This window comes from Rhinopithecus roxellana, chromosome 14 (assembly GCF_007565055.1).
Source record: "Rhinopithecus roxellana isolate Shanxi Qingling chromosome 14, ASM756505v1, whole genome shotgun sequence".
Lineage (NCBI taxonomy): Eukaryota > Metazoa > Chordata > Mammalia > Primates > Cercopithecidae > Rhinopithecus > Rhinopithecus roxellana.
The window spans coordinates 95,281,989-95,294,216 of NC_044562.1; the positions used below are offsets into that span (position 1 = coordinate 95,281,989).

A 12,228-nucleotide genomic window follows, 5' to 3' on the forward strand; every position below is an offset into this window, starting at 1 on the left:
CCCTGCTTATTCATTCATTTTTTAAGAATTGCAAATTGGCTTTAGTGCTCATAATTCTTGTCACGAGGTGATGTCAGAAGAATAAATTATAGGACATCCTAGAAAACAGGTAGTTAACATCAAATGAGAATGTGTATTAATAAAACAAAACGGAGTTACCAGAAATTTTCAAATTACGGAAAGGAAATGGTTTCCTTAAATACATGACTGTGAATAATATATATTAGTAACTTAATACTAAAGAATAGAGCTGGGCGCGGTGGCTCACGCCTATAATCCCACCACTTTGGGAGGCCAAGGCGGGTGGATTACTTGAGGTCAGGAGTTGGAGACCGACCTGGCCAACATGGCCCCATCTCTACTAAAAATACAAAAATTAGCTGGATGTGGTGGTATGCACCTGTAGTCCTAGCTACTCAGGAGGCTGAGGCATGAGAATTGTTTGAACCCGGATGGTGGAGGTTGTAGTGAGCCAAGATCGCACCACTGCCCTCCAGCCTGGGTGACAGAATGAGACTTGGTCTCAAAAAATAAAAAAACAAAAAAGCAAGAATATACTGTAAGACCTGACAACAGAAAAGGCCATCATTTAAGGGCTCAGTTGCTAGCAATATCATCTCTGATATTGAGTTTCAGTCTATATCATGATGGCTACATATTGTTATTCTTGCTTCTTCTGTTGGGCCATTGTCACTTAGCTTTATAGTATTGCTTTTGGAGGATATGATCACCAAAGCAAATCAACTACTATTTTCATTGTATTTTTTAAAAAATGCCAGCATAAGTAATTCTTGCTGGGCCATTTGAAAAAGCATTTTTATTACACTTTATTATTGGCTAATAAACTTTAATAAAATTTTAATACATATTTTATTAGTTTTCCTATCAGTAATGTGAAATAAATTATTATCCATGTCAGAAATGGAAAAATTGAGGCCACCGAAACTAAAAAAGATTAGTAGTGGTGGTGGATGTGAAATAAATGTCAAATTGCTCATGTAAGAAATACCCTTTGTAACATTTGAGATCGTTTCTAACATCACTCAAGGTGTTCTTGCTATCCAGGGATAGTTTTAACTGCTGGTCAGAACAAAAAACGGAGAGAAAGAATCTGTGGTCATGGGGGTGTGATAAAGCCTCATTGCAGTTGTAAATCAAGTGACTCTTGTTAAGGGACTTTGAATTGCAGCCCTCATAGGGCATTCACTATATGCCAAACACTCTTCTAAGCATTGTACATATTTGTAACTCACTTAACCTCACAACTTTGTGAGGTAGGTAGTTTAATTATCCTCATTTTGCAGAAAAGGAAACTGAGGCATGATAAGTTTAAATACATTTCTCAAGGTCACACAGCAGGTAAGGGGTGCTGGCAAGATACAAACTCAAGCTGTCTGGCTCCAGACTCTCTGCCCACAACTATTATGCTAAACTGCTTTTCAGAGGCCATGCTGAAGTTAACCAATAGACCAGGGTTATTTAAAGATTTACTTGAAAGTCAATTGTTTACTTGAACTCGGGACCAAGCAGTCCTAAAGAAAAAAACCAAAGAGGTTTTCAGTTCGCAAATGCTCACTTACGCAATAACAGAGTTTGAATGAACAGATAGCCCCTTTTGAGCTCATTCTTACCCTCACCACCTCTTCCTATAACTGATTCATTCATTCACCCCATATTTATGAGGCACTTTTTCTTGCCCAGGCACTGCTCCTGGGATTGGGGTCCAGGATGGATAAGATCAAGACTTACTTTCAAGGCTGAATCTTTCACTTATGGATTATTTTTAAAGGCTCTTGCAAGCATGCCTGAGAACGAAGTAACTCAGGTGACATTTTATTTGGGGAAGGCATAACACAGTCCTGGCAAGAAACATAAAATTGTACCCTCTTAGACTCCCTGGCCTTTAAACTGAGGACACCCTTCAAGGTGAGGCCCTCTAGAGCCTGGGTATGAGGGACTGGTGATTTTCTCCTAACTGTATTCCTCTCCTCTCAGTTCAGAGGACTCTCAGCACACTCCTACCTAGAATGTGTGTCTTCTCTTCTACTTTTTTTTCAAATTCACTGCATCACAGTACATTGTACCTAGCACTTAACAGATACTGAAAAGGCTGTAAAATAGACTCCATAAGTCATGCAGTGCCAGTACTTTCCTGTGGTGCTCATAATCATTTTTGTAAAGGGGATGATATTCTTTTTCTTATTGTGGTAAATGTACACAGCATAACATTTTAGGTGCATCATAATCATTTTTGATTGGTTACATTTCACAGATTGCATTTTAAAATACTATAGCTTCTCCTCCACTGTTAACCATTTCATGGGTAATAAAATTGCAGTTGAGACAATAAGCTGGTTTTCCTAACTAGCACGGCTGGCCATATCAGTTTCTCAGAAAGACTTCAACTTCTCTCCTACGCTGAGGTGATCTCAATCCTGTGGACTCCTTCCCTCTCCACCCTTGACAGATTCAGAAGCTAACTCCAAGGTCTGAAGTTTGCCTCCCTCATCCTAGGCAGCTGAATCAACTTCTCTCGCCACCCCTTTCATTATCCCATTCCATCCACCCCATTGCCATCGGTGGGGTGGAGACTCATTGCTTAAAGTGTGCTGAAGAAAAACCCAGAAGCAAGAAACTAGAATAACTTGCTCCTGTTAACAAAACAAACCAGAAAACACAGTAGGGGCCAAGACCTCACAGTCGCCGAGTTCCAAATCCTTCCTTATCCCAAGGAGACAGACTGCCTGCCTCGCTATTCTAAGCTCAGGCAATGTGGCTTAAGCAAACTCATAGAAGGAATTCAAGCCTCAAGATCCATTTTCAGCCTCCCCCAGCTACCCATGTGCCTTTTTATCCTTACTCCATCTTGCCCAGACAAACGTGAAAGCCTGTGTAAAGACCACTGCATGTCTCACTTTGAAAGGGCTTGAACACCCTCATGAACTAACTCCTGGCTCCAATCTTTGGTCTCATGGAGACAGAGAAAGCAGCAGCCAGTTGGAAAACAAAAAAAGGGTTGTTATCTCTATGTTAAATTAAACTCAGATTTACTTAATATCCCAGCCAACTTACGCCACAACTATTTTGGCCCTTTCTGCCACCCCAAAGCCTTTTGTGGCCAAAATGTACCATTGTGCTGCTGTTTGACACTGCGTGCCAGCAGGCCTCTGGGCCAAAGCCAAGGAACACCCTTCCTTCTTTGGGTTTTGGGGGAGCAGGGGAGGGCTGCTAATTCCTTTTGTGACCACTGACTAAAAGCTGAGTGGTCACCAATTTGTTAAATTATACACACACCTAAAATGTCAGCTGCATCAGAGATTTTTGCTATCTTTCGCGTGGCTGAAGAGAACCTTTAGGCTGATGGCAATTTTAGAAGTTGGGTTTTTTAACCATAAACTGGGGGATGGATGCTAGCAGAACTCCAGACACACGGGATCCTGGGTAGCAAAGACTCATCTTTGATAAGTGTATATGTCAATAATTCAAACCAATGGAAGGGGATAGGAATTAAAATTAGTCACAGTTATAAATACGTACACATACACATGCATGAGAGAGACAGAGAGAGAAGCTCTACCTCAAAAGTCCTTTTTGGAATCACGCCAGCTCTAAATACAAAACCACACACTGACACGGGTCAGTCAAAGCTACAGATACAGAATGTGCTAACCTGAAAATTTTGAAAAGCAAAACAAAACAAAAACAAAAAGCAAGGCCAGGTGCAGTGGCTCACATCTGTAATTCCAGTACTTTGGGAGGCCAATGTGGGAGGATCACTTGAGCTCAGGAGTTTGAGACCAGCCTGGAAAACATAGCAAGACCTTGTCTCTACTAAAAATAAAAAAATTTAGCTGGGTGTGGTGGTGCACACCTGTAGTTTCAGCTACATGAGAGACTGAGGTGGGAGGATTGCTTGAGCCTGGGAAGTCGAGGCTGCAGAGAGCTGGGATCATGCACTGCATTCCAGCCTGGGTGACAGAGAGTGTCCTGGTCTTAAAAATAAACAAACAAAAAAGCAAAAAGCAAATTTGCAGCATCATAAATCCATATCTAATTAGGCTGCATTCCCTTGTGGACTGCAATATATTCTGTGGGTTATCCAGTTCCTTTGTTATAGCATCTTGCTGTTTTTGATGACTACAGGTCATTGGTGTAGACAGAATGAAATATTTTGACCACCATGGCACCAGTTAAAACTGACCTGTAAATAATTTTAGGGGTTACAGTCTATTTGGGGGAAAATGGGCAGGAAGCTGGGCCTGACCGATATAATCCCAATATCTACAGAGTCTCTCCGAGCACTGGGTTTTTTGCTATGCATGGTGCTGGCACTCCAGGGCTAATGATGGGTGCATTTGCCCTTTTCTTTCCCCCTTTTGCCCTATTATTCCTGCCTTCCACACAGTGGAAAGACATGGTAGTTTCAGAAATGGTGGTGGTTGGGGTGAGGGGTTTGCTTTGCTGCCAGGTAGATTTGATAGCAGTTTACCTCCAGAAATAGAGAATGTGAGTGCTGGGAGAAAACAGTCCAATTTAGTGGTTCAGAGTGTGTGCCTATTTCTCTAACGAAGGGAGTCCTTCCACTGCAGGAGCAACTGTGCAGCTGGAAGTATTCATTCTTCTTTCTTTTAAGAAGTTTGAAACATTTCACACAAAATTGAACAAAAATAATAAAACAGGACTTGTGCTAGAACAGGATGGGTCTGAATCCCAGCTTCTCCACTTTAGCTGGATGACTTTGTGCAAGTGAATCTCATTGGTGAAATGTGGATAATAATAGTACCTGTTAATATAGGTATATTATATAGGGTTATTGTGTGGATTAAATGAGATAATCCATGTAGATTTAGGACAGAGTCTGGCCTAAAGTAAGCACTCAATAATAAAAGTGAGTAACAGTTTTTGAGCATATAATAAAAGGGAGCTATTATTAATCTAATTGTTTAGTACAACCTTCTCATTTTACAAAGAAAGATTTTAAGCAGCAGAGGTATTTTGTGACTTGCTAAAGGATGAACTGTTGCTGTCATCCTGGGTCGTGGGTTTTCTGACCTCTCCCTCTCTCCTCTTGGCTAAGTGCTACAAAATGAGAGTGAAGCAGGCAGGCCCCTTGCCTTCCGTGAGACTGCACCATACCAAGCCAGGGATGGAGCACACAGGCTGAGGATCCTGGCCCTTTCAGTATATCTGCCTGTCTGCCAGATGATCAGTCCCTGTCCCCAGCAGGCAGTAGGCAGAGAAAAGAGAAAAAGGTGAAACTCAAATCAGTAGTTTTATTACCCGTGATTGCCTAGCCTACTTTCTCTCTGTGCCCTTGACCTCTGCTCTAACCAAGAATCCTTTCACAGTCTCTTTCCCCTGATTTCCTTTGTTGTTCAGCTCTAAAGCTTCCCTTGTGGTGCCCCATTCCCTTAATGTCCCTTATAGCCCAAGTTCTTAAATAGTTCCACCTCTTGCGAACCTCAGCTGCAATGGGCTCTCTGCTGTTAGCCCAAACACAAATGCCAACTCACAGTTCACCAGATAACCTGACTGGTGCTGCTCGTCTTAGGAGGAAACCCACTAGGTGGCATATTATCTTCTGCACATTTTTATTGGCCAACTTTTGTTTACTGGGCATTATTTTAACGGCCACTGAATTGTAAGGTATTAAGATGCCAATCTGTCTTTAAGGAAAATATAAAATCAGTATATTTAACTTGTTTTAATAAGCTGTCCTTCAGATCATATTTGTCAAAATGCTTAAAGCCGCTATTTCCTGACAAAAAGTTGAAATAGTTGACCTTTGGCAAATGGAAATCCAGCCATTTGTCAGTTAGAACTGAAGGTGCTGAGCCTACACTCAGTGACCTGGCTCGCATTCTAGGTTCCTTGCTGCACCCAGAAACTTGGATACTTTGTGCAAACTGGCTGGGAGGCCCCAGAAAGCAGATACATGCAGAAAGACTTCCACAATTTCATCACTTCTTGAGGTCTATAAAAGCACAGAACAAGGGCCCTAGAGCTGGAAGGGGCTGTAAAAATTGTTTAATCCAATCCTCTTACTTCATGAATGAAGAAACTGAGGACTTGAGAAGTAAAGTAATACAGTTTCCATCCAAATACATGCCTGTGGTCTTCTTCCTGGGAAATGATACAGTTCCAAGGCCAAAGTCAGAATAAAAAGTGACCCAAATGGGCTGTACTGTATGAAATTGTCATTTAAAGATGCCATACATCTTTAACAGAGGTTAACAGGATGGAAAATAATCCCTACCAGGGTTAAGTTAAAAACTCATTTTTTACAAAGAAAGAAACTCAGCTTTTACAAAGTGATGAGAAATGATAGGGATTGGGATATTTTCAGAGGTAAGCTGTGCCTCCACTTCTGACTAAGACTTAATGGAACAAATGCATTCAGGGAGATGCATGGAATTTAAACACAATTCAACATCAGTTAATTCTAAGAGTAAAGGCCCTTCAGTCCAGCTCCCTTCCACCTCAATGTTAAAGGAAGCTAGAAAGCCAATTACATTCACAGCAGGGCCTCTCCCCTACTGCAAGGGAAGAATGTACTGCAAATTCTATGTGTGCTTTACAAGCTAGTAAAACTATAATTGCAGGTGGGAAGGAACATGGCGTCTCTTTGTTTCTGCCAACATTTCAGTCTGGTAAGCTCTCTCTGCAGCTGCAGAAAGAGTGTGGGCTCCATGGGTTTCTTTAAGCACAAAAATGTGTACTCCAGGATTCTACAAAATTTACAGAAAGACTGCTTTTTGTTAAAATTGAAAAGATGTCTGTGCATAGCCCACCAAAAGGTCATGCATTCTTCCAAGAAACAAGTGCTGAAGGTGCTTCCCTTTTTCAGCAAGCCAAAACCCACCTTCGGGTGCAAGCTCTGAAGACCTCTCTCAGCAAGAGCAAAGACAGGTGGCAAGGTTCAGAGGGTAGGTAGTACCACTCACTCAAGTGCAGGACTAGGGACAATACCCTGGCTCAAGAGGGTAGGGGCTGTCCAGGTGCAATTCCCCTGTGGAGCCACTGGGGAGGTCTGGTCTAGGACCATTCTGGAGGCAAGAGGAAATGAGGCTTTTCTGCGTCCCCTACCAAGGTAATGCTCCATATGGTGATTGTATAGCTGCAGCTATAGCAGGTGTCTATGGCCTAGATTCCCCTACAGAACATGAGGGGCAAAACTGGGACATAGCAAGCATTACTTTTGTGGTGATGGTTGTCGTCTAGTGTCCACAGATGCAGTGTCTTGATGACGCCGAAGAAAGCTCCCAGGAGTCATTTATACAAAGTCCACACCTCACAACAACGCTAACAGCAATACTCTACCCTGAGTAAAGCGCCTATCTCCTAAGCCCGTAAGTGTCAGGCAAAGTTCTAAGTGCTCTATGCATACTAACTCTAAGGCCTCACAACAACCTTTGGGGCAGGTACTATTATCCTCACTTCAGAGATGAAGTGCTTAAGGCACAAAGAGAAGTGACTTGCCCAAGGTCACCTAGTGTGTCTGGGGTGAGTTGGCATTTGAACATGGGCAGGCAGCCTCCAAAGCTCCAGTGTGCGACCGCTGCAGTGGCCAGCACCTCTGCAATGCCCAATGTCGGATATCATCATCCCTTTGGAGACCTTTGCTCCAGGCAGAAACTCCATCCCATGTTCACCTCACACTGGCGTGCTGGCCTCCTAAAAGCTCCTGACAGCCATCTTAATTTTGATTTCTATTTAATTTTCCACCTCACAAAGCAATGCCAGGGAGAGGGAGTCTGGTGATACCTTTAGAATATGATTTATCAACCAACAGCTTAAGGGAATGCAGGGCTTCCTTGCTGCCACCTGACCTTTGTCTTCGGCCTTCCTAATGTTTGCATTGCTGCCCTGACCTTGCAAAGTGACCTGGAATAGCTTGGCTGTTTCCTTGTGTGTGTCCACTTTCAGAGCCCAGCTGTCAGCCTGTGCAAGTCTGTCAATTAGTATCTCAAGGGTTTGGGACGGGGTCTGCCGCCTTTTGAGGAGCACAATCTAACACTAACCTCCGAATTCCTTCTCGTAATTGAGCATTCATTAGTTTGACGGAACAAAAGCCGGCATTCTCTATTATAAAGCAGAGGTCAAAACTGGTGGCTGTGTTTTGTTTGGCCTGCAGAGTGTTTAAATATTGAGAAATTTCACATAAAAATACAGATTTCCGGCTTCTCTTAGAAAACGGGAAGAGCAGACAACTCTGGGGCTACTGAGCAACAGCTGCCCCCTTCAGATATGGAAGCTCTCTCTGGTTCATCTGCCCAACTTGAGTCTCCCCTTGGGCCTGCTTCAGGCACAGATGCCATTTGCCTGGTCTCTGCAGGAATCCCAGTCAACATAGCTCTATTCTAGAGCAGAATTCCCTCCTTTAAAACGTGAAATGGGCCAGGCGTGCTGGCTCACGCCTGTAATCCCAGCACTTGGGAAGGTTGAGGCAGGCAAATCACTTGAGCCCAAGAGTTCGAGATCAGCCTGGGCAACATGGTGAAACCCCGTCTCTACCAAAAAACCCCACAAAAATTAGCCAGGCATGGTGGTGCAAGCCTGTAGTCCCAGCTATTCAGGGGGCTGAGGTGAGAGGATTGCTTGAGTCCAGGAATTCAAGGCCAGCCTGGGCAACATAGGGAGACCCCCATCTCTATAAAACATTTAAAAAATCAGCTGTGGCGTGGTGGCGCATGCCTATGGTTTCAGCTACCTGGGAGGCTGAGATGGGAGGATTGCTTGGGCTCAGGAAGTCAAAGCTGGAGCCAGCCATGATCATGTCCGTGCACTCCAGCCTGGGCAGCAGAGTGAGACCCTGTCTCAAAAAAATAAATAAAATAAATAAAATAAAATAAAATTCCAGGAGCAAATGCGTTGATGGTCCACTAGGCTTTAGCCAGAAGTTCAAACAAAAGCCAAACAACAATATGAAGAGCTGCCCCTATCAGCCTTCTCTGTTTCCTCACAAAGATGGGTGTAACATTGTTGAAAAGCTGCAAGTTCCAAATATGGAGGGAATTGCAGGCCACTATCATATGGAGACAATGATGTCCGCTAAGACACATGTGGCAATGCTGTCTTCTGAGGTTGCCATGCATCCTGGTTACATTTCTGAATTGGGTGAAGTGCTGGAAACCTCCTCAGCCCTAAAACACCTGAATAGATAGTGCCTTCTGGTTATCCCTCTGGTCCCTTGAAGACCAACTATGGGTGTGGTGGGATGGCTAGTCCAAGGCATGAAGGGATGAAATCCCACTAGACATCACCAAGTGGAATAGAATCATGAGCAGCTTTGACTACAAGTTCCTGGCACACAGACAGAGTGCAGGAGTTTGACCATAATCTGTAAGAATCACTAGTCCGTTTCTGAGAAAATGTGCCCTTTCAATTTCAGGGGAAACATGGCTCCTGATACATAGTACATGCTTAATAAATATTTGCTGAATGAATAAATGAATAGGGAGAAAACACCCAGTGAGGGGCTTGATGACAGAGTCGGGCTCATATTTCAGGTGCACAGGTGGGATGGAAAGATTTAAAACTCAATTCCTCGTTCTTTGCACCTCAAGGTACATCCCAGAATCTTTCATTTCTGAGGGAAGTGAAGCAATACCGTTTTACTCATTCTATGAATGTTTTGTTGAGAAAATTTATCAGAATAATCCTGAAGCATGTGGACAATGTTAAGAAATGTCACAGTTGGCCGGGCATGGTGGCTCACACTTGTAATCCCAGCACTTTGGGAGGCCAAGGCGGGTGGATCACAAGGTCAAGAGATCAAGACCATCCTGGCCAATATGGTGAAACCCTGTATCTACTAAAAATACAAAAAAAACTAGCTGGGCATGGTGGCTCGTGTCTGTAATCTCAGCTGTTTAGGAGGCTGAGGCAGGAGAATCGCTTGAACCTGGAAGGAGGAGGTTGCAGTGAGCCGGGATTACACCACTGCGAACCAGCCTGGCAACAGAGCGAGATTCCATCTCAAAAAAAAAAAAAAAAGTCACAGTTGGTAGTAAAAATTTTCTTCAGCTTGCCCGCATGGAAGAAACACTGTAGATCAGATCATTAGAGTGGTTTAAGGCTACCAAGGCCTCAAAGTTCTCCTCCTAGTCCTCTCTTTCTGGCTCATGATTACGGGCCAAAATTTTAACTTACAACCTCTAAGAAGCCCTCCCTGATGGCCAAGTTACTGGGTGTTCTGGTTACTATTACTGCAAAACAAATTACCCCAAAACCTAGTGGTGCAAAATAACCATTTTATTATGGGCTCACACATTTTATCGGTCAGGACTCCAGGAAGGACACTATGGAGATGGTTTGTTTCTGCTCCATAATATCTGCAGCCTCATCTGTAGGCTCAGGTGAGAAGACTTGAAGGCTATAGCAGCTGGAATCATGTGGGGTTGTCTCCACTCATCTCTCTGGTGGCTGATGATTGCTGTCAGCTAGAACCACCACCATGAGGCCTGCTCATGTGGTTCTTCTATGAGGGCTAATCTGGACTTCCTTGCAACATGGCCACTGGGTTGCCATGAGTGAGCATCTCCAGAAATCACCAGGTTGGACCTATATTACCTTTCATGACTTGGCTTTGGAAATCACATGGCATCACTTCCACAGTCACAGGCCTGCCCAAATTCGGGGAGAAGGAACACAGATCCCACCACTGGATAGGAGGAGCAACAAAGTCACAGTGTAAGAAAAACATGTGGGATGGAAGATACTGTTGCGGCTATCTTTGCAAAATACAATCTGCCACACACTTGGTCAGATGTATTCCCCAAGTGCCCTAGGTTCAACTCTGCTGACTTAATGCCTATCTGCCTCTCTCATCAGACTGTGAGCTCAGTGAGGGAAGGGACTGTGGCTTAATCACCTTTGCCTCCACTGTGGCTAGCTCAATGATTAGCACACAGAAAGCATTCAGTCAATATACAGTTGTTGAATCAAACTGAATAGAAATGAAGAACCAGAAAGACTCCTGGGTCCCTTTCACAATGGCTGCTGGTGGCATAGGTTTCTCCCACTGGCAAGACCGACGATAACCTTACTCTATATCTTTAAGTAAATGTTCTTTGAAAACAGGCCCTCACTTCGTCAGTATTATGATTGCTCTTTTAAAATACGAAACAACAAAAACCCAACAACAACAACAGCACTCAGATGGCTGCATGCCAAAGGACTCCCAGGAGAGTGATTTCAGCACTGACTAAACACCATCCAACTCCACAGCTGCAGCCTCAACCGGTATTGCGTTGTCTCTACCTGAGGGGCTAGAGTTGGCTCCTGGAATCCTTATCTCAACTGAGCTCCTTCTCACCTGGGCAACAGGGCTCTCTATCCACCACTCACAACGCACAGTCATCTTTCTGATCTGGCTTCCACAAAAGGTAGTGACTTTGTCCTTAGCTCTGCACATTTTCTGCCACAGCCCATGCCGAGCTCCCCTGATCCTTCAATCATCTGTGGAATTTGGCTGCGGCACCTGGGTCTGCAGAACAGAAAAGTCAGCTTGCATAAAGAACAATCTGCACCAGCACCTTGCTAATCACCTGCTTTAACCCACTCAGCTAACTGGTTCCATCATCAAAACATCAGAAAACTAGTAGTTATGCTCAGCAGGTAGTAAAGACGTCAAGATTGAGAGTGAGGAGTCAGAAGACCCAGCTCCAGTCCTGGCACCTAGCAGCAGTTGTCACTCTTCCCTTTCCCCTTCCTGCACAACGTGAAACACCCTGGGAGACTGAGTGTGAGGCATGAACTGTTCGGCCCCCACTCAAGATACACCTGCTCTCCTGAGGAACAGGGCTTTTCCATTTGCTCCGCTGCCTGCCTATCAAAACTTCAAAGAATAACACTCAATCCCTCCCTCCGCCCCAGCAAGATCTTAGCCTGTGCATTCATTTTTTGAAAACCCACTTGTTTAAAAGGCATAATTTGCTCCCCAAATAACTTATGGTCCTCTTTCCTAGCTCATTAATTGGTTGGGAGAGATGTGGCTAAAATAGCTAACAGAGATTTAGTGATGTTTTAATGGAGGCCTCGTTCCCGTCTCGCCCCAGATTACGTTCAGGGGTTTCTGAAGGCAGTGCCGGCTGCAGCGGACACAGGCACTGGCCATGGAACAACACAGGCGAGCTGTCACGCTTTGTTTTTCTGCTTGTTAAATCCGAATGCTTCTAATTAGTTATCCTGGCCGCTAATGCCTGGGTGGACAATGGTGTAGGGATC

The 12,228-nt window shown here is 44.0% G+C and overlaps 1 protein-coding gene across 8 annotated transcripts in view; it reads right to left on the reverse strand.

Moving 5' to 3' along the window:
* Positions 1-12,228, reverse strand: part of PLEKHM3 (pleckstrin homology domain containing M3) — a 205,510-nt gene that overhangs the window by 62,417 nt on the left and 130,865 nt on the right. The window contains exon 9 of one of the 8 annotated variants that reach the window (XM_030916444.1): positions 8,708-8,812. The exons of 6 other annotated variants lie outside the window; for them this stretch is intronic. In XM_030916444.1, coding sequence (XP_030772304.1) covers positions 8,751-8,812 — 62 coding nt within the window. In that variant the 3' untranslated portion in view covers positions 8,708-8,750. Of the gene's footprint in view, positions 1-8,707; positions 8,813-10,235; positions 11,489-12,228 lie in introns of those variants that run through there. One more of the 8 variants, XM_010386064.2, reaches the window with a different exon arrangement.